Source organism: Mustela lutreola, chromosome 2 (genome assembly GCF_030435805.1).
Source record: "Mustela lutreola isolate mMusLut2 chromosome 2, mMusLut2.pri, whole genome shotgun sequence".
NCBI classification, from domain to species: Eukaryota; Metazoa; Chordata; class Mammalia; order Carnivora; family Mustelidae; genus Mustela; species Mustela lutreola.
The window spans coordinates 65,478,874-65,505,331 of record NC_081291.1 but is presented as its reverse complement, the minus strand read 5'-3'; the positions used below and the strand labels follow the sequence as shown (position 1 = coordinate 65,505,331).

General features: G+C 47.6%; 1 protein-coding gene across 2 annotated transcripts; it reads right to left on the bottom strand.

Annotated features, from left to right (window-relative positions):
* Nucleotides 1-899: 899 nt before the first annotated feature.
* On the bottom strand, nt 900-15,637 carry CX3CR1 (C-X3-C motif chemokine receptor 1). Of its 2 annotated transcripts, none has more exons than XM_059162022.1 (2): nt 15,549-15,637; nt 900-3,714 (listed from the first exon to the last, which is right to left on the bottom strand). In XM_059162022.1, exon 2 carries the CDS (start codon nt 3,703-3,705, stop codon nt 2,635-2,637), a length of 1,071 nt encoding a protein of 356 aa, XP_059018005.1. In that variant the 5' UTR covers nt 3,706-3,714; nt 15,549-15,637; the 3' UTR covers nt 900-2,634. The 2 variants fall into 2 exon arrangements, with proteins under 2 accessions (XP_059018005.1, XP_059018004.1); XM_059162021.1 differs by having other exon boundaries at nt 15,483-15,628.
* Between the last annotated feature and the right edge of the window lie 10,821 nt (nt 15,638-26,458).

Sequence of the window (26,458 nt, the reverse complement as noted above, 5' to 3'; positions counted from 1 at the left end):
ACAGATCTCTCTCTGTCTTTGGAGTCCATTTCCCTCTGCTTTTGGGAAGCCTGGAACTCAGAAACAGTAGTGGGTCTGATCCAGCTGTGCTCTTAGGACCAACTGTCTTTTTCAAATGTGCCTTCCTTTAGCCACCAGCATCATTGCTATTTAAGGTTTTCAATGAACTTCCCTATTTTCTCCTTACTCTGTCTTATTCAGCAAAATGACTGACTGAATGTTTCTTATGATACAAATTTAATTTCCATTTAGAAATGAAAGCACTTATCTCTCTACTTTGATTTTTTCAAGCCCAAAGAATTTTTCCCTCTTTTCTTGGGAGTCCAGAAATAAGCTAAAATTTATTTAAAGTTTTATGATTCAGCAGTTGCAATGAGGTTCAAGTGAAAACGGAACAAACCTGTGGATAGCCTGAAGAGAATATGCCCCTCTGTTAGTTGTTTGAGCCAATGTTCCAGAAGAGTCTTCCCACCCATTCTGCTCCTAATGCATTTCAGTATTCACATGCTTTTCTTACATCTTAAGATCCCCATGCTCTCATATACCCCCTTTACATATGCCATTCACTGAGCCTAGAATGCCATCTCCTCCATTGTCAGGAGAGCTCCTTACCCTTAAAGACTCAGGTCTGACTGCTCCTCTGTGACCAATTAATGCACTTCTCTGTTCTGCACCTGAATGTTAAATCAAGGCAGGCAGAGGCCTTACTCATCTTTGGAACCACTCTGGATCTGAGCCCACGTAATGCATATAATTTTTGTGCAATAATGATTTCATAATAATTTTGTGTGTATGTGTCCAAAGCCAAACATTTCCTGTGCCTTCATCCCAGTGACCCCCATGATGAATAATCTATCCAAAGGAAATCATTGAAGAGGAGAAAAGGAATTACACAGACATAAGTACTGTTATATGTATTTGTTAAATATTGGAAACAAGTTTATCAAAGGATAATGGTGAGTAAATTACAGTACTTGATATTGATGGAACATAATTCATTCTCTCGTTTAAACCAACTTACTGACTTTGCCAAGAGGGTGTCAGAAATACAGCGGTGAGTCAGTTGCCTTCAATGAGTACACAACCTGATAGAGCCTTCTAAAGCCATCATTAAAAACTATACAGAAACGGAACTATTTGTGGTCTAATGTTAAGAGAAAAATAGCAGATTACAAAACAGTCTGTACATGATGCTTTCAACTCTAAACGTGAAAGTGTGAACAAGTTCTGGGTGGAAAAATGAAGGTATTACATGCTTAGGTTATAGGTGACATTCTCTTTAGCATTACAATTGTTTTTCAAGCTCTAAAGTATTAGAACAACCCAGATGTCTACTGAAAAGGGGAGAAAGCTGCTCCTGGGACCCTGGCTCTCCAGGTTGGTAGTGGCATGAATGATGGAGGTTCTCTCCAGATGGGAAGGGGCTTGCCACAAGGCAATTGGAAAGAACATTCAAGGCAGTCTGGAGGGCTGGGTCAGGGAGGACCATCAACTTATATATCCAGGACTGTCCATTGAGTGCCACTGTAGGAACCAGCCTCCTCTGTATCTGAGCTCCCTCGAATAACACAGCCAAGTCTGCCAACACTGCCCCTTAAGCACTGTGCCAGATAGAGGGGAAAGCTGAAGTCTGGGAACCAGATAAGAGGAATGCGACCTGCAAGAGTTGGTGGCTGGCTCCTCATGCTGGGAAGGATGCTCCTTATGTGAAAAGTACCTCTATCTCCATTCTGCAGATGAGGAAGCTGAAGCTGTCTTCAAGCTACTACTCAGTGGGCCAAGTGTTGAGCTGGGAATGGAAGCCATCCCTTCTTAGTTTGGGCCAGGGTTCTTTCTATTTATCTTCCTGAAGCAGGTGATGATGCATATGGCTGGATGGAAGAGACCTGGCTGGCTGAGAGGAGGGATTCTTTCAGAAAGGGGAAGAAATGGGAAATCTGTTGGTGGGACTGCATGATGGAGGATCTCAAATTTGATGCAGTAGGCACTGGGCAACCATTGTAAGTTTGGGGGCATGATAGAAAGGGGTTTCAGGGAGAGGAGATTGGCAAGGTGTGCTGGCTGGTGTGATCAGTGAGGAGGTTGGCCCAGACATATAGGTTAATGGACAGCTCTTGTTCTATCAGACCAAAAAAGCACCCAGCCCTCCAGCTTCTTGGAACTATGTCTCTCTGCACTTTTAACCATGAGATTGGAATGGAAGCTGCCATATTATCTATTCTCCCTGCATGGATACAATCTGGTCTGGGGATGGACATCTGATTCAGACTTGGCCAATGAAAACCCTTCCCTGGGAATTTTAACCTTGGGACCAGAGAGGGATGGGTCTCAGTGTCTCATTATTGGCTAAGCTGTGTCACCACTCAGAGAGCTGAGAGCCAGAGAGAGGAAATTCTTGCTGGACTCAAGCCCTAGTTTCTACTTTGAGGGCACAGCCACTCTCTTGCTCAAGCCACCATATGAATAATACTCCCCACCTCCTCTTTCGTTAAGGTAGTCTGAGTTAAATTTTTATCATTTGTAAACAAAAAGCCCTGGCATTTGCAGTTGACATTCTTACATTCTCAAAAATGCTTTGGGGTTGTTTTGGGGCATTCAGTTCATCAAGAGATAAGACTTTGGGTATTCCTTCTTTCAGAGAAGGATGGACCCATCTCCGTCACTGGTGTGGTAGGTAAAATTGCTGCTCAAAATGCTTTCCCGCCTGCTCATTTGTGATTCAGTTGGGGAGAAACTGACGTGGACAGGATGGCCACACAGGACAGCCAGACATTTCCGATATAAGTGGTTAAGGTATCTTCTGAACTTCTCTCCAGCAAATGCGTAGATAAATGGATTGAGGCAACAGTGGATAAACGCAATTGTCTCGGTCACACTGAGGGCCAACCTCAGATCCCTCTTCATGTCACAACTGGGAAAGAAGTTATAGAGATTAAGAGTCTCTAAGAAAATCATGATATTGTAGGGTGTCCAGAAGAGGAAAAACATGATGACCACCAGAAAGATCAGTTTGATGGCTTTGGCTTTCTTATGGTTCTTACAGGAAAACAGTGTCCGCATGATTCTGAAGTAACAGTAACTCATAATGAGCACGGGTAGCAAGAAGCCAAGCAAATTTGCCTCCACGTTGCGGAGCACAGGCCAGAGATCCTGCAGGACCTCAGGGTAGTCACCGAGGCATTCATTTTCTCTTTGTTTTGTGAACATGAACTGAGGTGCTGCCACCAAGATGGCTGCCGCCCAGACACCTAGGCTGATAGTGACGCCATGCTGCACGGTCCGGTTGTGCATGGAGTTGGCCGCTAGGACAATGGCCAGGTACCTATCAATGCTGATGACAGTGATAAAGAATATGCCTCCAAAAAAGCCAATGAAGAAGAAGGCGGTGGTGAGTTTGCACACAGCATTGTGAAGGCCTTGTTCACTTATTAGGTAGTGAGTCCAGAAGGGTAAGGTGGCTACAAAGAGCAGATCAGACAAGGCCAAGTTCAGGAGGTAAATGTCAGTGATACTCTTGGGCTTCTGGCTATTGGTGAGGGCAAACACCACCAGCAAATTTCCCAGCAGGCCAAAGGCAAAGACAAGGGAGTAGAGTATGGACAGGAAGACGGTCCCAAAGGCCACGATGTTCCCCATATCACAGGCTTCAGCAGACTCATCGTACTCAAAGTCTTCCAAAATTGATTCAGGGGAGTGTGTGGGCATGGTGAGGGCCTGGATCAGAAAGGAAAACAAGTAACAGCATTAATTCTCAGAGAAACAAAGTTGGGATTCTGTCTGGTCCCACATATAAGCAGACTGGAAGAAACAAATATTGGTTGGATGCCTAATGAATGACACTTCTCAATGTCACACATGTCATTTTGTTTAATCTCCACAACAGACTTTTGATGGAAGCTGCAATAGATTTCTCTGACAGAAGAGGAAATCAGGTCTCTGAGAGATTCAGAGACTTGCCCAGACCTACACAGTGAATGGCTCAGCTAGCATTTGAATCTAGACCTTTTGAAGCTTGAGACAGATCTTTTCTTATTTGATTTTCAAACAACTATCCAGAAGGCTGACCAGTGTGTGGATAACAGGAGAGAGAACTATGGGTATGGCTAAGAGGGAGTGAGGTGATACAGCCATAATTCCCATGTCTAGTCCAAAGTTCCTTGAAACAATTCTCCACCTCCCCTACCCTCTGGATCCCAATTTCTCCTGCAGGAGACAGACTAAAGAGAGAGGTCTCAGACACTCTTCAGACACACAGAGCCCTGAGCAGACCTGTACCCAGAAGCCCCTCATCTTTGTTTTTGAGAGCTCTTTCTCTTTTTCTTCCTCTTGGAACCAACAGGTCCTTCTCTTCCTTAAGGGATAAGACACAGTTGTACACTCTAGAGTGACCACCTGTTCTCGGTTTGCCCTGGACTTTCCTGATTTTAGCATCAAAAGTTGGAAACCCTTCAGTTCTAAGCAGACAGCCATGGATGACCATCCCACAAATTCAAATGAAGAGGAGTGTCGCCATTGCCTTCAGAGGGCCTCTGCTGTTATGAAAGGAATGCCTGATCCTGTATGGACCTGTTGTACTGGGTCCAGGTGGCTAATTCATCCCATAATTACCAGCCCTGCACTCACTGTGCCCTAGTGATTCATAAGAATTTTGTTCTTTCAGGACAAAAATTAAAAGAGAAGATATTTCTGCACAGGTTGAGAAGTAACACTTGTCCCCTTCTCTCTTCAGCTCTTCAGCCAGGACTCGCTTGTCACTCTAGAGGCAACAAGGGCAATCCTTTCACTCTGGCCCACTGGGGCCTCCTCCTCATTCTTGTGATGCCCCATACAGGCATCCCTGAGAACCCCCAAGTATGTTCAGAGCATACCTCCTGATTGTCACTGCCTCCCTCTCCACCACAACTAAAAACAAAATTCACACCTCTTTAACCAATGGAGTTTCCACACCCCACTGCATCCTTTTCATAGTGGTTTTACCAAGACTGTGTCTCTGCCAAGGTGAGTGTCCACCCTCCCAGCCAGGGCTTTGCTACTCCCTTCCCAGCCTCTGCATTGTGTTCTGGCCCATCTCTGCATCGTCCCCAGAGTCTTCCAGGAAGAAGTGGGTTAAGCCTTTCTGACTTGGGCGTCTCAGGCTGGGATGGACTTCTCAACCCCCAGGGAGGGTGTATGCTTTCTTTGCCTTAAGCTGCAATGCCCTTTTCTCAGAGATGAAACCCTGGCTGTGACCTTAATCAATAATATTTAGTTAACATAAAATGGCTGATATACTGCCCCTTTTGAGATACACAATGTCAGTTTCAAGCTGAGATATGGGGAGATGGGGAAATTCCTACTCCATGCAGGTAGCTTATGTTAGCGGCACATCTTCCCAGACACACAGCTTTGTGAGAGTGGAAATTGTCAAGCCCTCAGTGATCGTAAGTTTAGGAACCTAGAGCTACCATCCTCTTCCTCCTTCTATTTTCCCCAGTGAAAGAGCTGGCACAGTTGGCCTTGAGAGGAGGCCAAGGATAAGGAAGATTGTGTGGTATCTTAGTGCTCAGTGCTCAGGACTGTGCTCAGTCCTGTGGCTCAGGAACATTGTGCTGGTGCATTGGATTGATTTTGCCAAATCTGCATGATATAGGTTTAATTTCCACTCTGGGCACCATGGCTCATACACAGGGACCTCCTCTAAATCTTCCAGCGTGTGTCCCTGGGTCACTGAGGAGGGAGAACAGACAGGTGGGCAGACTCGGGCTCTCCTGAGGCTGAATCTCATGTCTGTTTCTCCAGCCAAGTGACCTTGGGTGAACTTGGAACCTCTGAGTCTGACGTTCCTTATCTGCAAGACTGCAACTCATTCTCATGTCTGTGCTCAGTGCTATTCTGAGGAGCGCACCTGGCATGGTGTGTTACATATAGCAGGCTCTTAATAAATGCAATTGGCAAGGAAGCAGAAGCACTTTGGACCTTTGCAATCATCCAGGTTTCCTGTGAACTCTTGTATTATGGCTCACTCCCACCCTAGGCATTGGTCTGTAAAGTTGGTTTTATTTTTTTTCCTGAAATAAAAAATATTTTCTTTTCAGATTTTTTTGGGGGTATGGGGGAGGAAGGGAGTAAAGAATACTTTTACTGAGTTTTCACTCAGCTGTTAGGTTCATTGCTAAACACACATTACTTATTTTGGGAAAAAATTCATTAATTGACTTGAAATTTAAAAAAGTAAACATACACAAAAATATGAGTTATATGAAAAATTAAAATAAATAAACAAGCAAATAGTTGAATAGTTGAATATGATAACCAGCACATAGTGCATGCTCAATAAATGGTAGCCAACACGTAACAGTATACTTACCTCTACTTTATGGGCAAGTAGATGCACTCAGAGAGGGTGAGTAACTTGCTCAATGCCACACAGCTGGCGTGTGGCAGGGCTGCCATTTGGGCCCACATGTGGCCAGCCTATCTGCCCTGCCTGCTTTCGACTGGGAGTTCCTGAGGGAGGAACAGGATCTTCTTCAGCTCTGCAGACTAGTATTTGACAGAGAGGGAGAGGCCTAGCACCAAGCAAATGCCACAGGAATATTTGCAGGAGGCTAAATACTGTCTCCTAAACTTTCATTCCCAATTGTTCTGTGGGAGAAATAGTGACAGTGGCCTTTTGATTGTCTAGTTCCCAGAGGTGCCCACAGGGCCCCTGAGTGTCCTTTCTGATCCCAGGCCAGGGACCCTTGTTTGAACTCCTAGTGCTTAGTGGACGCCTAGTGTGTTGAATAAAGGAATGAGTGAGTGAGCAAATGAATGAATAGAAGACATAGAGAAGCAGAAGTCACTTTCGCCACACTGCAGAACCCTTGGAGACAAGCACAGACCCACCAGCTCTCCAGGGTCAGAAATCACAGCTTGCCGTGACAAAACGCTCTTCCATGCCAGCATCAGGGCCCAGCTATGCCTCACTGCATGGCTGGGAGTGGCCCAGGCTTCTATGTAGTCTGAGCCCACCACCAGTTTGAACCCAGCTTTGCTGGTTGAGAAGCCTAGAGCATGCGAGGGCACCATTTACAACAGAAACCTGATGTCCAGGAAGGACGTCACTGAATTATTCCACTGAACTTGACAGACTGATCAAGAGAAGGACCTTTTTAGGAAGGGTAGGCCTGAGCTTATTATTCCTCTTATTATTCCTGGATCCTCTGAGATGTCCCATGACTGGGAGACAAGCCTAATGATGGGGCCTCCTGGCAATAGACGGGAGCAGGGCCAGTCCTTGACAGTGGGCTTCTGGGCAGGCTGAACAGCCACCAGGGATCTGATTGGCTGGACACAGGCATTCCTGGCCCCTGAGGACAGCAGGAACCAAGTGCAGGGATCCAAGGAGATAAGCCTTCTTTGCAAGGCCTCCTCAGCCTAGTCTCCTACAGATGGGACTGTGAGAGGAGAGATGCGTGCGGGACAAGCTAAATGGTGTTGAACTGCAAAAGTCTGAGTTGAGCCCAGACGCAGAGCTCTGAGCGCACATGTGCTGAGCCCAGACGCAGAGCTCTGTGCACACGTGTGTTTCATACTCCAGTAGAAACGACCCTGCTCTGTCAACTTGCTCGCTTGCCTCTGTCTCCGCTCCTTCTCTGCTTCCTCCTGCCCACTTCCTTTTCTCAGGTCTGCTCGTTTATTTTTCAACTGTTTTTGGGTCATCATTTACCCATTGTTTCCAATCAGCTTCCTTGTTCTCTACTTCCCTTTTCATTTATGTGGCCTGCATCCACTTTCCTCTTCTGTTCCACATCCTTTTCAGGCTGCTTCCCCCATCTTTTGGCTTCACATTCTGCTTACTATCTGCTAGACCCCATGCATCTTTCCTTGTTTTGTGTTGGTTGGCTTTTTCTCCTTTGCTCTCTGCTTACGGCTTTTTAGAACCCTGAGTGAAGACCAGGTTTGAGGTTCTGTTGGTTTCTAACACCAAGAAAAGTTTTTCCTTTGCAAAGGAAATTAGAGGATGGTAAAGATTGCTCAAGCCCGGACTCCAACATTCTCCATGGGGGTGACACCATGCTGAGAATATTCCAGAGCCTGAAGCTATCCTTGGCAAGCCCAGTATGGAAGGGGAGGAGGCTGCCATTCTCGGACACCCCGAGTGCCTCGCTCTGTACACAAGACCCTATTTCTTTCCCTCAACAGCCCTCCATGAGAATGGTTGCCCTTCTTGTGTGACAGAACCAACAGCAGCTAGGAGAGATCAGGACACTCGTCCAAGGAGCAACCGAGCCCATATTTCAGCCCACATGAGCCTCTCCACAGAGACATGCTCCAGGCCTGACACCAGGCTCTTCCTGTTGGAGCAGAAGCCTGAAGCTTATCGCAGACCACTTCTCTAGATCTAGAATGGAGAAATAGTAGACTCAGTCCCCACTGGAAAGAAGATGACCCGTGATGCCAGCCTGAACACTTGTGCTGGGTTTCTCCCCTCTGGACTCAGAACCCATAGGGCTGACCCTGGGGGGAAAGGCTGGTAATTGGGCGATGAAGTGGGGAGATATTCACCTCTTCAGCCATGACTAGGGGATCCTCACTGCCAGACCCCCAGAATATAGCTCTCATCAATGCTGGCAAAGAAAATTGGAACTCTTTTCTCCAGAGAAGAGGCTGAAAGCTGTAGGCTAATATTCTGCCTTCAACTATATGGTGACGCATATCCTTCTCATGATGAGCACTGAGTAATGAATGCAATTGTTGAATCACTATTTGGTACACCGGACACTCATACAACATTGCATAGTAACCATAGTGGAATTAAAATAAAAAGTTAACAAGAAACAGGGCAGGGTGATGCTGTTCTGAGCCATGTGCTTCACAGGGGCCCCACATCCCACTGACAGCTCAGAGACCCTGGGCAGCTCACTCTGACTCTGCCTCAGTTTCCTCATAGGTAACATGAAAGCATCGGACCAGACTGTCCCTAAGGGCCCAGCCAGCTCTGGCATGCTTACATTTTCAACAAGAACCAAGCAGAAGGAAATAGTCTCCAAGCACAACACAAGTCCTGTGTCAGTGAGAGCGTGGCCTAGCGTCAAGGGAAGTGACTGCTCATGAACATGAAACTTCTGGGCTCACAGTCTGCCAGCATTCAGGGGGTTTCTGTTTGGAGACAGAGAGCTGGGGCAGTTGACTCTGGTCCCGACAATTCTTGAGCTTTGCCTTGTCGTAGATAGGAGGCTTTTGGGTCTGAGCCCAAGCCCACAACCCCCGCTGTTTGGGCGCGGGAGTCTTACCAGATCCTGATGGTTTTCCCATGTATAAAGACAGCCAACTTTCTGAGGCACCCTGTGGGATGCAGGGAGAGGTAAGGAGGAGAAGGGAAAGGAGAGGCAGGTTCAGGGGCCCCAAACTGCACACAGAGGAACTCTAAAGGGCCATTTACACCTAGGAGCCCCTCCCCTGTGCAAGTGACCCAAGTGGCTCTCTGTGTCAGCAAGCAGCCCACCTGAGACAACGTGGCCTCACCCACCCACCAGTGTTTGCACCCACCAAAATGGACACCTCAAGTCAAGACCAGCAGTGGGAGAAAACAGCCCTGAGGCTGCTCGATGAGCCAGCCCCTCATCCAAGCCGCCGTGGGTCAGGGTTTGATACACCTACATCTCGTTTCCTCTTCTAAGAACACTAAGCTATTCACTTATCTCTGCCACACTGTAAAATTCTGAAGGGAAATACTTTAGGATTTTAAATTAATTATTAACTAAGCCAATATCTATTATGTATCTTTTTTTAAAAAGATTTTATTTATTTATTTGACAGAGGGAGAGAGATCACAAGTAGGCAGAGAGGCAGGCAGAGAGAGAAGGGGAAGCAGGCTTTCCGCTGAGCAGAGAGCCCGATGTGGGGCTCCATCCCAGGACCCTGGGAACATGACCTGAGCTGAAGGCAGAGGCTTAACCCACTGAGCCACCCAGGTGCCCCTCTGTTATGTATCTTAACCATATGCTTGTATAAAGACAAATAAAAATTGGGCACCTGGGTGGCTCAGTGGGTTAAAGCCTCTGCCTTCGGCTCAGATCATGATCCTGGGGTCCTGGGATTGAGCCTCACATCAGGCTCTCTGCTCAGGGGGAGCCTGCTTCCCCCTCCTCTCTCTCTCTCTGCCTGCCTCTCTGCCTACTTGTGATCTCTGTCTGTCAAATAAATAAATAAACTCTTTTAAAAAAAAAAAAGGACAAATAAAAATAATACCTAAGAGGCCTACTTCTCCTCCTTGAAAGTAAAGGAAGGGATTCTTTTTTGCTTACTTTGGGATTCTTTCAATGCTTACTTTAGAAAACTTGTCACCGGAAGTACATTCTCCTCTCTCTGAAATGTGGGTTTGTGTCCTTTTGAAAATGTGATCACCTCTTTTGTCAGCTTTATGACCCAGGAATCTTTCTCAAGGACCTGGGGGCCCTCTCTTCGAAAAGTAAACATCAAGAATTAGGGCCCATGGGGCTGGTTCAGTCCCTTAAGCGGCTGACTTCAGCTCAGGTCATGATCTCAGCTCATGGGTTTGAGCTCCATGTCAGGCTCCCTGCTCAGTGGGGAATCTGCTTCTCCCTCTCCCCTCCCCTTGCTTGTGCTCTCTCTCTCTCAAATAAATAAAATCTTAAAAACAAAAAACAACAACAAAAAAAACAACAAATTAGCGCCCCTGTCACCCAGTTTCTGTGGAAGGGTAGGATGCTAACTTGAGTAGGTGCTTTGTTCCAAGCTGCAAAGATACCTCTCATCATAAAGATATGAGTCTATTTTTTCTCTGGATGAAGCTAGTCAGCTAGCACAGATGGTCATCCCAGTTCCCATGGTAAAGTTAGGATGACTGTGTGTGACTGTCGAGTTCTCTCATGTGAGGACTAGGTATGTGTCTCTCATGTTATGGATTGTATCTGCTTGGCTGTACGAAAAGGTGAGGGTTTTTTTGTTTTTTTTTGTTTTTGTTTTTTTTTACCCCATCTCTGCAATCTCTTAGCAGATTGTCTGAGATGTGCACCACATTCTGGTTTCATACCTCAGTAATAATAAAAGTGTTTTCCTTCTCTATTATCTCTGTGAGAGTCTTTTCTGGATTGGAGATCTTATTTTTAATTTTATTTCCTCAACGCTAGGCACTGTACTCCATTTGGTGGAGGTAAGAATGGCTAAGATACAGGCTCCAAGTTACTGTTAATGTGCAGTAGCAGAATATAAGAAAAGTTAGGGGAAACCAAAGGATTGTATCATTTCAGCTGAGTCTTAAAGCTGGGGGGATCTTCCAGATAGACAAATGTGGTGGTGGGAAGCAGGGATGGGGGTATTGAAGCCAAAGGCACTGAGAGTCTAAACACAGGGATGTATCCCAGGACCAGGGCTCCGCAAAGGGAGTGTGAGGGAATATACTAGAAACAGACAGAGGTGAGGATGGTGGGAATAGAAGTGGCTGGTATGCTCCTGGAGTCTTCACAGAAGTCAAGTTTAGTCTGTGTGGAAGGTTCAGGAAAAGATGCAGAGAAACGACTGAGAAGGCAGAAGAGAGGTGAACAGAGGGCCCTCAGATTCCACTCTAAGAAACTGTAGGAAAATTATAGGACTTTGAAAGAGGGGGGGAATTACTGCCCTGTGCTAGTGTCCTGGCTAGCATACCTTTCAGAGCTACCTCCCCCTTTCATTGTTTGGCCAGTACACAGCTCTGTAAGTTTGGGAGACTGATAGCAATGCGATGATCTTGTTTGCAGAAATAGAAACTGTCTGGTGGAAACGTGCCTGATAATTACCTGTGGTTAGGTACCAGTTTTGCTTGAGTCTGTACATTTCTAGAAGTTTTACATCCAGGCTGGTGTCTGCTCATTGCCATTGCTGAATAGGCAGGCACCGTGTGAATGTTCCACGGTCATCTCCTCCACTGTCAATGCACCCCTGGGTAGCTGTGGACAGCACCGTCATGAACATTTGTACATGCGCATCTACATCTCCCACAGCATGGGATGCATTTTTAAAATGCAGATCCCAAAAAAGACCTACTGTGTGAATCCATGCCTCTGATGGTAAAAAACAGGCAACGATAATGCTTATTGTTTAGGGATGCGTATCTAGGTGGTAGAATTCTAAGGATGGGAGGGCAGTCAGGAAGGGACATAAAGGAGGCTGCTGGGGGCCAGCCTGGGTTTCTCCTGTAACCTGGTTGATGGTTTGGTGGAAGTTGATTTATAAGGTGTTAACCTGCACACTGTTCTTTGAGTGTGCTGTATTTTCATAGTGAGCATAGGTTTAAGGAAAAGGGCAAAGAGGGCCTGCAAATTTTTTTTTATTTTAATATTTAAAGATAGGTGCCTGGGTGGCTCAGTCAGTTGATTTTGGCTCAGGTCATGATCTTGGGGTTGTGAGATTGAGACCCACGTCAGGCTCTGCTCTCAGTGCGGAGTCTTTCTCTCTCAAATAAAAACAAGTAAATAAATAAATAAAGTCCTTGGGGCACCTGGGTGGCTCAGTGGGTTAAAGCCTCTGCCTTCAGCTCAGGTCATGATCTCAGGGTCCTGGGATCAAGCCCCGCATCGGGCTTTCTGCTCAGTGGGGAGCCTGCTTCCCCCTCTCTCTCTGCCTGCCTCTCTGCCTGCTTGTGATCTCTGTCTGTCAAATAAATGGATAAAATCTTTTAAAATAAATAAATAAATAAATAAAATCTTTTAAAATATGTATTTATAGAGATGTGCTATAGGTTTTCCTCCCTGCAAAGATACATAACCCAGTAGAGTTGCTCTTTGGCCAGATCAGAAGAGGGGGTGGTTGAGGCCCGACTGTGGCACCCCCTGGGATAACCAGGGCATTCTGAGTCTCCACCAAGGGCAGAGAGTATCAGGACTCGGCTGGAAGCCCCAGCTTCGGTGCTGCTGGGCAGTCGGTGAGGCAAGTCCTGGGAATCCCTGGACTGTGCTGCTGGGAATCCGAGCAAGTTCCCAGAAAAGCCAGCAGAGAACCTGGCCTTATGCCACTCTGGGCTCTACCTCCTCCTAACAGTGACCTGTTGTAGGACAGTGGGAGATCCCGTCCCTGTCCAGCTCCGCTGCTGTGGGTGCTGACTCTGGCCATCTTCAAGGGGGAGATCTTGGGGCCTGAGTAAAACAGGGGTAGCCAAGGACTCTGTTCCAGGTCAGAGGTCAGGTCGGGGATTGGGTAAGCTGAAGGGAGGTCTTTGAGGCCAGGACCATACGTGATATTGCTGCCTTTCCACAGCCGGGCCAGGGTGGGAATGAGGGGTCTCCTGGAAGGGGGTGGGGTAAGGAATGGAAGCTGGTTCTGACCTGGCTGGGGTCTGGCATACCCCTTCTCCCTGCCCCTCACAACCTCATTTGAACGTCATTAGTAGTCTTAAGGTGCACAAACCTTATCTTCAGCTTCCCACAATGACAACACATATTGTTTACTGAGCACCAGATATGGCCAGACAGTGTGGTCAGAACTGTACACACTTTGTCCTTAATACTCACAGATACACAACCTATATTCCTGACTTGGCTTCATCTACGATCAACTCATGGCCAGTATTCATGTTAAAGCAATGCCTGAGGCTCAGCAAGGCAAGGGCCGAGCCAGAGCTTCATTATAAGCAAAGCCGCCTCTCCCACCCACAGAGAGAGTGACAGTTGTGGAGCCTGGCTTCGGGGATGGTCGGCATGGGGCTGACACGCCGTTGGAGCTCCCTTCTGGGGGTATGAGCAAGAGCCACATCCTGCCCGGCTCTTGAAACGTGTGAAATGAAGCCAAGCTAAGAGGCAAGCAAATCCAAACCTGTGCACGTACACATGAATACGCACACATGCACACACTCACACAGGGGTGCCCAGTTGTCACGTGGCTCCTCTTACAGAGCCCAGTCCCCTCCCAGGCACTCCCAGGCATGGGGTGAGCTGCCCCCATGCAACCCTGGAAGCCCGCAGAAGCTTCGTGGGCTTTCTTTGTTTTTTTCCTTTTGTCCTTTCTTTTTTTTAACCCCTTCCTTCCTTCTCTTTCTTTTCTTCCTTCCTTCCTTTCTTTTGTTTTCCTTCCTTCCTTTCTTCCTTTTCTTTCTTTCTCTTCTGATTCTATTTATTTATTTGAGAGAGGAGAGAGAGAGAGCACACTGAGCAGGGGCAGCAACAGATGGGGAGGGAGAGGGACAAGCAGACTGCGCTGAATTTGGAGCCCAACGCTAGGCTGGATCTCAGCATCCTGAGATATGATCTGGGTCCAAACCAAGAGTCAGAGGCTCAAACAACTGAACCATGGGTGGGGAGGCATCAGGGGAAACTTTCTAGTCTGTTTCTCAGACAATCCAGTCTTTTTTTCTCCTTTAGGTTCAACTTTTCTACCGTGAGTTTTCTACCTGAAGTATTTGAAAAAGAAAATAGCCTTTTTGCGGGGAGAGGAAATCCTAAAACTCCCTGGCCTTTCTCTGAGTGCGGCTGAGAACCTCCAGAGCAGAGACCGCAGAATCTGTGAGGCCAAGATGGCCGGATAAAGGTCAAGCAAGGAGAAATGACAGGTCTCATCAGTCCTCGCCTGGGACCTCCATGTAGTTCCTCCTCTGGTGCACCCATGAGTGCACACCATTTCTGAGCATGTGTCTGCTCAGAATCCCTGAGACTGTTTTCCCACAACACAAACCCTCTGAGCCCGAGTCCTCACAATGATTATAACAGCATATATTAATAGTGAACATCGAATTTGTGTTGGCAATTTATTCATTGAAATAGTTGTCATTGTAAATGCAGTAGGTGCTCTTTATAACAAGTGTAGGTGGCACCAAAAACAAAACAAAACAAAACAAAAAACCACCACCAACAATAATAAAGGGAAAAAGAGAAACAACACAGAAGCAAATGATCTACCATCCAACGTCCCAGAATCAAACACAGCTGGCTTTCACCCGTTCCCGTGCAATTGCACTTCATGTTTTTATATTTATATCAAGTGTAATTATATTTATATGTAAGATGGAAGTGCTATATTAAACATTTTTTATTATAAAAAGTTCAAACATACATAAAAGCAGAGAGCACCCCCAAACACGCCCCACACAGCTCCAATTAGCAGCTCATGGTCCCGATTTCATCTATTCCCCACTCCATGCTCTGCTAGATTATTTCAAAATAAATCCAGGTGTCGTACCATTTCACCCATGAACAGGTAAGTGTGGGTCTCCAAAAGGATAAGAACTCTTTTTAAACAAAATAATAACTTTGTTACTATTTCTCACTTTAAGAAGTTACAAAATCCTCACTCTCACCCGTATCCAATTTTAAATGATGCTTCTTTCAGGTAATACCTACCCATGAGCAGTTCTCCATGCCCCTAACATGTAATCACCGATGTTTCTAAAGGTATTTTGCATCGAACAATCACCGATGGTCTCATCACCCGCTGCCTGCCACCCCTCAAGCCCCTTGGACGTTAGGCTGCAACAGCTTTGGGGAAATGGTCTCTCTTAGCGTGGAAAGCAAACCAGCATCCATACCCACCGTGATCTCTGGCCACCATGCCCCGCCTCGCGAGCCCACAGGTGCTGGCAAGTTTTCTGCTCCTACCTGGGCAGGGCCTGGGAAGGAAACCTCCGGACGTGACAATCAACCACTCGGTCCCACGGTCCCTGCCTCTGTCACAGAGTATTTCCTTTTCCCTCCCTCTGAGGGCATCTTTATTTGCAAAGTTAGCCAATAGTAGCGGGTTTCCTGTGAGGTAGACTATCTTTAGATGTTGCCGCAGGCAGGCTCAGAACCTCCCAGGCTGAAGGCCAGCTGATGGCAGGGGGGTTTAAACTCACAAGCCTGGAGGACAGAGCCGGAGGCAGACCCACCAGGCAAGCAACAATGTGGAGGCCGTGTTATTTGCCACCTTTGGGGGAGGGCAGAGAATAGTGCAGTTCTCAGGAGCCACTAACACCCACTGAACCTCAATTTTCCCACCTGTAAAAAGGGGTCCACAGCACTCACCAGGCTGCACTGGGGTGCACAGTAAATGAACTGCAGCTTCTCTCTTCAGAGGACATATTTGGGAGCTTACTAGAAATGCAGCACCTCAGCCCTGCCACTGAATGAGACTCTGCATTTTGATGAAATTCTTAGGAAATTGATCCTAAAATTGATCATAAAATCCTAAATTGATGAATTTTGAGAAGGCTTGGCACAAAAACTTTAGTGAGTACCTGACACCTGGTAGGAGCTTCCAAATTTTTTACTCCCCACCTTCCTCCTCCAGGGCTTTTAGAGGCTCCCTCTACCTTGTGGTCAAGTCTAAGGTATATGTCTCTGGGGCAAACTGGCACAGGCTTGTTCCCCACTGTCTCCCACAGCCCGCGCTGCTCCGGCTGGGGGGGAGCAGCTGCACCCGACTCTTCTGGGCCGAGCTCCTGCTCCTGGCCCTGGCAGGCCTGTTGCCCCTCTGCAGCCCAAACCTCCACCGCCACGGCCTCACTAACTTCCCACCGCTTCCTTACCCGCCTGGCTCACCTACAAGGCAAACACTACTGATGGCTCCCTCAGCTGGGGCCCACCCTGGGTCTAGCACCCCCAGCACACCTTTATTAAAGGGTCAGGGACCCCTCTAAGGCCCTCCTGGCTCCCTGCTGCATGTCTTGTAGCCTGCGCCCCAGCACCCCTGCGGTCCTCATAGCTGTGTCGTAGCAGGCAGGGCTGTCCTGTGTGCTCCCCACCTGGCCTCCTCTGTCCTGATGGCCAGGACAGAGCTGTGAGTGGGACTGCAGTGGCCCAGGCTGGGTGACCTGCTGGCGTTAGAGGAAGTCTGCAGCCGGTTTCCCTTCCTTGTTTCCCTCTGGCCAGGAGCCTGTAGCACCCCTCCCCCATGCCTGCCTTCCTCATCTCTACCCCACAGCCACCTGTCCCAGGGCGCACCCAGCGGGGCCAGCTGCTTCAACCTCCCTTTGCCTGCCTGAGACTCCCCTCCTGCTTCTCTGAATACTCCTCTCTGGGATCCTGCCAAGACACTCTCTCTTCCGGTCACACAGTCTTCCTGGACAACCTCATCCACTGCACGTCATTGACTACCTCTGTGTTCTGATTCCCTGTCTCCAGCCAGGGCCTGAATAACCTCCAATGCCCATCTGTGTCCTTCACACCTCTTGCCCTTTACCCCATTGACCATTCTCCTCCATCTGGAAGCCAGAGAGTGCTTTCCCAAGTGCAAGTGCCTGCCTAAACCCTCCAGAGCTTCCCCTCACTGTGAGTTTCAGTCCCAGGTTTGTAAGTGTGGCCTTGGCATGATCCCACCCCTTTGGATGGCCTAACCTGTTCTAACCACCCCACCCCCACCCCAAGTGCATGTTTGGGCTGCTCTTCTCTTCCCACTTCACCAGGCTGGGGGACCTGGCTTTGATTTCACTTCCTTGATGCTAACAGGCTTTTGCTGCCCTGTAGGAGCTGGCAGCAGAAAGGACTGTGACTCGCAGCCCAACGAGTGGCATGCTTGTGCCGGTTCCCTGGCCTCCCAAATTCCAGAGGGACGTGCATGGTGGACCCAGATGGATGCTTGCACACGAAGGAGGTTGCATGATGAGAGAGGAACCGTGAGCTTGAGGAGCACACCATTTTATAGCCGGCAGTGAGCAAGCCTGCTCAATGGCCCTGACTGAGGGAGACATGACCTCATTCCTCAGGCTGCAGATACCACCCTGAGAAATGGGCCAAGGAAAGGGCAGCTGGGGCTCTCCATTCTCGGTGTCCTCTGAGAGCTGGGAGATTGATAGCCTTCCCACTCAGGCCACACCTCTGCCGACCTCGGAAAAGGCCCCTCAGGTTCTACCCTGTGGACCTCCTCTCCCTGGACCCCTATTCCTCCCTCTCCAGTGCTCCCATGCTGTGCTGCCTTGGGCCTGTCTTCATCTCTCACTTTCACAGCCCCTTGGCTTCACCCTTTGTCTGAGATGTTCCTTGTGAAGGGTAACAGTGCACGAGCACCAAATTTTCTGCGTGGCTAGATCCATTATTGTGAGCTGTAGGTCCTCTAGAAGTAGCAAATGCGGAGGCGGGGGCATTCTCTGACCTCTCCCTGTCTGCCTCAAGACAGAGCCTCTAAAAGGAGCTTGGTTGTCACAGATCTTTCCCCCAGGAGCTTCGAGAGCCAGGGATCATTGACATTTGTCACAAGAGAAGGAACTGGAAGTCCCCACCACACCCCGACACACTTGGTCACAAACCAACATACCTCCCATCTATTCTTCTAAGGACCTGTTCGCTTTCCTACAAATCATTTACTCTGTCAGAAGAACAACCCCCTTTCCTTAGGAAGCTGGTATTTAAGTCTGAATTCTAAACCACTCTGTGGAGGCACTCATTTTTCTCTGCCTACCTCCCATGTGTATACGACACATATGTGTTAATAACCTTTTTGTGTTTCTTTTGGCAATCTGTCTTTTATGACAACAGCCTCAGCCTAGAACTCAGAAGAGTAGAGGGAAAATTATTTTACTTCCCCGACAGTTTCTGATGACCCAGATGGGATCTCTGAGACACCTTACAGATGGGATTCTGGGAACACCAGCAAAAGCCAGTGAAGGATAAGAATTATTTGTACTCCCCATACTTGCTTGTACGTTCTTGTCACCCTCGGTTTCTCTTCCAGTTGAGATGGTAACTGCCTACCTACTGTAGCTTGATTTCTGTTGGGTGGAGGGGGAAGAGGTGCTGGGTGGGCTTCCAGGTAAGAGAAGCCGTGGGGATGGTGGGGACAGCCTGGCAGTGATGGGCACAGACACACAGATACATAGACACACAGACACACAAGGTAGGCGAGGACTGGAGACTTGGTTTCAATAAAGCTCTGTAAGAAAGACCCGGCAAAAGGAAATGAGGATACAATTATGCCTTGAAGGCCAGGCTAGGATGTTCCCACTTTATGCTACAGGTTGAGGAGGGCTTTGGGGATAAGCACAGCAAACCTTTACATAGAATAGCAAACATGCTAGGCAGAGAGCTAAGTCCTCTGTGTGCATGAACTCACGTAACCCAGTGACCCAGAAGCACCTGTGGCACACGTGAGGACACTGAGGGAAGGAGAGGTGATGAAACTTGCTCAAGGCCACAAAGTTTGTTAATGGCAGAGCCAGGATTGTATTTAGCCTTTAGGTTTCCTGGTCTGTGCCACGTATCCTCAAGGGAGGGGCGGCGGGGGGGGGGGGCGGGGTGACATCGCTTCCCAGGGGGTGACCATTGATTCGTGTGCTTTGTGTCTACTGTGCAGATACACACATAGTCCATAAACAGATAGCATATCTGTGTTGTAAAAATTTCATGAGAGGTGCTTAAGAATACAATGTGTAAAAAGACCTTCGCGGAGGACGATCATGGAAACAGGTTGAGAAACTATTGTCTCTGCTTTTAATCAGACCACAGAGCTGTGTCTCGTGCTTAAAACCTGGGGTCAGGGAGTAACTGGACAAAAGTGACATCTTCAGAAAAACACACCAGTGGTTGAGTGGACGTAAGGGGAAGTTGCTGGAGTAGAAGGGAAGGAGCAGAGGCATGTCAGGTGCTCCTTTGTGCTGGGGACTGGAATGTGTACATAGCCCGTGAGGTCTCCTTTTGATCTTCATCTTCATGTTTTCAGATGAGGAAATGAGGAGACAGGAGCAGTGAGTGCTCAGCCACCAGGGGGAAAAGGGTCAGGGCAGGGCTGGAACTTCCTGATTCTGAATGAAAGCTGGGAGAGGGCCTTGGAGCGGGTGGATGTCAGGGGAGGGTGACTTTGCTAATGGAGAGTGCACAGAATTGGTGCACTCTCCAATCGGTGAAAGATCTGGCCGATTTAGGAACAACGAGCAGCTGGGGATCATTTTGCAGCCAGGAAGTCGGTATCATTATACAAGAAGGTTTTAGAAGCAGGAGGAGGTTCCTAGTTCTTCTTCCCCCACAAAGAGAAGAAGGACCAGATGTAGAAAATTGCGAAGGTAGAAAGAAATAAAGCTAACAAAAGAAATGCTATTTACTTGTTCCCTCTGCCTTAATGTTTACATTTTAACACCACTGGTTGCAATTTCTTAGGCTTATTTCATAATTTCTGCTTAACAGGGACAAAAACATTCCTCTCTAGTGCAAAGGTAATGACCTAGCCAAGAGCTCCAGGAGCCTTTTGGATAAAATATTTTTAGACATCATTAAATTATTTTCTTGGAAATATTAAAAAATTCCACTCTGGTCCCTTCAAACATGGTGTGTGTTCCTAGCCATGTAAGAACTTATTAATGGAGAATAATGGAAAATGAACAAATGAACTGCCAACTTGAGTTATAAAAATATTTTTATTTTAACACTTTGAACTACATAAGGAATTCAAACTAATTCCTAGATGTCTTTATATTGCTTTCTGATGTTCTGGAGGGTCTGCTTTAGTGAAAAAAACACAATAGCTGTCTTTCACAGGCAATGCTCTTAAACAGTTTTTTCATTGCTGCTGTCAGGATGGTCTAGGGCTCAACATCCAGGGGCAATAAAGTAGAGCTCCTGGGTCCCCATCATTGACCACCTATTGAAAATAAGCTGTTGGGGGGCACCTGGGTGGCTCAGTGGGTTAAGCCTCTGCCTTCGGCTCAGGTCATGATCTCAGGGTCCTGGGATCAAGCCCCACATTGGGCTCTCTGTTCAGCGAGGAGCCTGTTTCCTCCTCTCTCTCTCTGCCTACTTATGATCTCTCTCTGTCAAATAAATAAATAAAATCTTAAAAAAAAATGCTGAAAAAAAAAAAAAAAGAAAAGAAAATAAGTTGTTGGGATGCCTGGGTGGCTCAGTCGGTTAGGCGTTTGTCTGCCTTCCGGGCAGGTCATGATTCCGGGGTCCAGGGATCCCACTCAGTGAGGAGCCTGCTTCTCCCTCTCCTTCTGCCTGCTGCTCCCTCTGCTTGCTCTCTCTCTCCCTTACCCTGTCAAATAAATAAATAAATAAATAAAATCTTTAAAAAAAAAAAAAGCTGCGAGGTCAGCCAGTTGCCCGTGTATATGCTCGTCTACAGGGTGAGCTTGTAGGTGGCTTCAGTGATTCTAGTAGTGGTGGGTGAACTCATATATCCAGGAGGATCTTCTTTACTTCGAGCACTGTCATTCAAAACATAACAAAAACTTCATAGAGAAGTACAAAGGCAGTGGGGCAAATCCAGTGGCAGCCCCACTAGTCTGCATCAGGTCCCCTTGACCCTAAGAAACTGATGGCAGGGTGTTATGGGGTCATGGTGTGCTGCGGGGGCTGGAGTGGGTACTGTTTAATGTCAGATTATAATTGGACCATGAACAGAAAGTGGGGTTTGATGTTCGGCGCACCCAGATTAGCCCCTGATGAACCTCCTCGGTTGGATGGACTTCAACCAAGATTTTGGGCACCTCATATATGCTTTTTTTTTTTTTTTTAAGATTTTATTTATTTATTTGACAGAGAGAAATCACAAGTAGGCAGAGAGGCAGGCAGAGAGAGAGAGAGAGAGGAGGAAGCAGGCTCCCTGCTGAGCAGAGAGCCCGATGCGGGACTCGATCCCAGGACCCTGAGATCATGACCTGAGCCCAAGGCAGCGGCTTAACCACTGAGCCACCCAGGCGCCCTCAGATATGCTTTTTAATCCATTAGGACCAATAATGTCACCTGAAGTAACTGACACTTGCATCAAAGGTACATTATAAGGTACAAAGATAGCAAAGACTGTGAAAGAAATGTTTGACCATCCAGTTTCATCACAGGCAGAGCATCTGAAATTAACAGCCATTCGGCAGCACCTGTCATTGCAAACTGGGACAATGTGAAGTTGTAGCTGTGATCATAGGTGAATACAGGCAAGCCAGATTGCAGCGTTTCTGCACAACAATTATCTTGTTACAGTGAGATGCTTTCTTCTTAGGGACTTTTGTAGGCTTTTATTCTTTTATAGCAAAAAAAAAATCTTGTTATAATAGATCAATCTCTATTTTACTCAGAGCCACCTTTGACTCTCAATTCTGTAACAGTATATCAATATTTATTTCTGCTTCAATCAGCTGTCCAAAGAATCAGTTCTGAGTAAATCCCAGTTACATTTCAATCCACCTTTGCACGTAATGAAGGCTTGGGCTTGCATGTGCCCTTAGAGGACATTTATTGGTCTGTTGGCTATCCCATAGGGATGTTGCTAGGTCCTCAAGTGACAGCTGGCAAGAAGGGCACACTTGGTGTCCAGGGAGCGATTGTGAGTCACTTTACTCAGTTGGTACACTTCTTGGTAATGGAGTCTGCAGTAACACTTCAGCTTAAACCAAGCCACATGCTGACGCCAGGCTTCCTTCAAAGGCTTCAGCATTCTATTTGGTGACTATACCTCAGACCGTTTCCGAACAGTGAGTATTTTCACTTCTGACGAATTCAGAATATCCTCAAATCTGAACTGGCCCCAAAGAGACATATCTTTAAATACTTTGAGTGGATTAAACGGAAAAGTCACTTAAAATCCCCTTTTCAAAAGTGTTTTTGGGGTGCCTGGGTGGCTCAGTTGGTTAAGCATCTGCCTTTGGCTCAGGTCATGATCACTGGGTCCTGGGCCTGAGTCCTGCATCAGGCTCCCTTCTCAGTGAGGATCCTGCTTCTCCCTCTGCCTGCTGCTCCCTTGCTTGTGCCCTTTCTATCTCTAACAAATAAATAAATAAGAAATATTTTTTTTAAATGTTTTTGATCAATGACCAAGATTTTGTAAACCTACAATGTCAAGTTAATTTAACCTGCTTGCAAAAGACGCTGAGGAAGCCAGTACATGTCCAGCAGCTTTTACCTCTGGGTTCTGTAAAGGAGCCAGCACTGGCTGAAATCGTACATACAGCAACATAACTATAAATCCTGGATTATGACATTTTTCTGTATGGAGCATTTAAGATGCAGATTCATAACATTTCTTTATATTCCAAAGCTCACGTGTATGTGTATGTGTGTGTGTATGTATTAGTGTGCTTTTTAAAAGTAAATTAAATCCATCTGTGATCCATCTGTGATTCATCTGTGAAAATGTGTCTGACGGAGAAAGATACATACTTGTATGATCTCACTTACCTGTGGAATCTAAAAATATCAAATTTAGAGAAACAGAATGCAGAACAGTGTTTACCAGGGGGTGAGGGGTGAGGAAAATGGGGCGATACGGCTCAGAGGGTACAAACTTTCAGTTGTAAGATGAATAAGTTCATCTGAGCAGGGAGCCCTATGCGGGGCTCCACCCCAGGACCCCGAGATTATGACTTGAACCGAAGGCAGCCGCTTAACCAACTGAGCCACCCAGGTGCCCCTGGAATTTTTTAAAAAAGAAAATGTTGGGGCGCCTGGATGGCTCAATTGGCTTTGGTTGGTGTCATGATCTGAGTCCAGGGATCGAGCCCCAGTCAAACTCTCTGCTCAGCGGGGAGTCTGTTTCTCCTTCTGCCCCTCACCCTGCCAGTGCTAACTCTCTCTCACTCTCTCTCTCTCAAATGAATAAATAAAATCTTTTAAAACTTTGCATTGAATTATTTTTCAGTCTCAGTAGGTGGAGGCAGAAGTCCTAAAAGATCATTGCAAACTAAAACAGAAGTGCCCTTTTATTCCCAAACAAGTCATCATTTGCATGTTAACTGTTCAGCAGTCATTGGTAAGTCCTATGTTCTGCGTTACGCTTTTGTTCACAGGCTGTCTGTCATCTGCCTGACTCTGCTTGCTCAGGTACTTATTGCGCCATAGCTCGTACTCAGGGCTGGTTGCTTGCAGCACAAAGATGAATGGGGCAGCCTTCCACTCCCCCAGCCTGCAAAAGAGACAGCTCAGGGAATGTAACAGGCAGGGGTCAGGATGTAAGAGTGCTCTGTCTTGCCTCTGCCCAGCCAGCTCCGTTGCTCCCTTCCCCACAGCCCCACCTCCCCGCAGTGCTCCCCAGGGTCAAGAGCATCAGGCTGAGCTGCCCATCAGCAGACACGGTCCAGCGTCAAGGACAACTTTGGTCTTCAGGACTCTTCCCAGTTCACTGGCTTTATTCGAAGCTCCTGGCTTTGTGGACCAAAACATCTGTTGCAGCGGAGTTTCCTGGGAAGGAGTGGTATGTGCGGGTGACACTGGGAGCCTTTGGATTACGATTTTATGTAGAACCTGCAGACCTACGGTTATCTGGAGTCATGTGGTGCTGTTCAAAGGCTGACCCTGCCACTCTCAAGCTGTGTGGCCTCGGTCAAGTTATTTCTCTGAGCCTGAGTGGTCCTACTGGGAAAGTCAAGATAATGAAACCCACGTGGAGGGTGGGATGAGGATTAGCAACCACACAGGTTGAGTAACTCGCACGGTGTGTGGCACATGGTGGGAGATGATCAATGATTATTCAATGCAAGGAGGTCCCTAACGGGGTCATGGGTCCTAGAAATCTGCATGCAGGTGACAAGCAGAGCAAGGAATAATCTCTTCCCAAGAGGTCTTGGTGGATGCATGCACCCCATGGGGACATGCCAGCAGACGGACCACGCTGTGCAGAGGGTCAAGAGGGTTAAAAGCCTCACACAGGCCTGGAGCCATTCAATGTGTCCCCTTCTCCTTGGGTCTCCAGGGCTTTGTTGATGCGTAGCTGTCTGTCCCCTTAGAAGTCCTGTCCATCCCATAATGCTCTCTCAGCAAGGATTTCTGAGCGACGGACTCTTCTAAGTCTCAGACAGTCTTCTCCCGGTCCTCCCCCAAATTACCCTTGCACTGTGCTTAGAGAAAATTAAAGTGCAAGTGTTAATGCACTGGATGTTTGCATCCCTCCAGAATTCGTGTTAAAGCCCTAACGTCTAATGTGACTGTATTTGAAGAGATGATATTTAAACCGATAAGAACAGATAACACACTTGATCTTCTCGGTCAAAAGGCCGAGAAGCAATGGAGAGATGATATTTAAGGAAGTAATTAAGGTTCAGTGAGATCATGAGTCCACACTCATTGATCCTGGATCCAGGAGGAACAGTGTCCATTCAAGAAGGGGAAGAGACACCAGGGATGTACCTGTCAAGAACAGACCATGTGAGGGCACAGCACAAAGGTGGTCATTGACACTGGAGAAACCAACCCCACCAACACCTTGATCTTGGATTTCCAGCCTCCAGAAATGTAAGAAATAAATTCTGTTGATTAAGCCACCCAGTCTGTGGTATTTTGTTTTGGGAGCCCTAGTGAACAAATACCCCAAGTTTGATGCCAATCAGAATGGAATTCCTTCTCAGTGTTTACAGACAGAAGCCTGGCAGCAACAGCGAGGGAGGACACAGGCCAGGGGAACCAGGGAGCAGCTCCATAGGGACACTTGGGAAGGACATCGAGGATCTGGGCCCTGCTGGATGAGGCTCAGGAGGGACTCAGGAGACAGGGTCAGTTCTGGGTCAGATACTGGGAGGACACAGAGGCATTCAGTGACTAGCTATTTTATGAAATTTCACCTGGGAGGAGGGGGATTGGAATTGGCCAAGAGTCTTCACTGGTAAAGAGGTGGTGTTTACTGATATTGGCTGGGGATGAGGGGTGTTTTGGTAATTTTGCAGTTCTGGGGTGGCCTTGTCTGAGCATCTTGATGTTCAAGGGGAACTTCATGGTCAGGCCACAGACAGGTGAGTTTTCCCGCTCTTTTCTTATATGAGGGAATCCCACATCGTACAGCCCACAGAATGGGAACAATGCACAGGCCAGCCACAATGTCCATGTGCAGCTCAGGCCACGGTTTACATAGCTTGCCCACAGCCTCCGGCCCCTTTTCAGGTGAGGAGGTTGGAGGAATAACCTGGCTGGTAGTTTGGTGGGTGGGCAGGGAGTCCCCTGAGGTCAGAAATTTCCCTACATGCAGTGTCTGGCTGTTTCTCTTGATCTTATGGAACACAGAACAGATGCCTTCCAGGCACGCTCAGGGTGGGCAACCACAGCTCCCTCCTGAAGGGCTTTCCTCCTGGCTCTGGGAGAGCGGCCAAGCCTGGCTCAACAGGGGAATGGCTGAAATTGCCGGTGGGCGGAGGCGTGTTCTAAATGGAAGTCTTGGGGCTCCCCCTCGTGGTTGTCACATGAGCGGCGGGCCAAGCGGGGGCCGTGTGGGCGGGAGGTGGGGGGTGGGAGGAAGACCCCATGGAGAGTTTGGGGGTGGGTGAGGGAGTTGGGGGATTCATTTGCTCCTCAGCCTGCTGACCTGTGAGCTGGGTGTTCTTAGCATGTTACAAAAATGAGAAGACAGAACTGAAATCAGAGTTAAATTGGGAAGAGAATGCTGAAGCTTGGGCTTTAAACCTCATCCAGGAAGGGAGCTCCTGGTCTAACACAGACTCCCCTTCCCAGTGGCGAATTTGTAATGGTTTTTTAACAGCAAACCCCGGGGGAGGCTGTGGAACTCAAGAGTTGATTCCTGGCTTTACAGAGGGCTTCCCTGGTTTACAAGGTGTTTCCATATTTGTCATTTCTCGTGGTCCTCACAGAACCCTATAAAGCAGGTTCATGAGATTCCCCTTTACAAC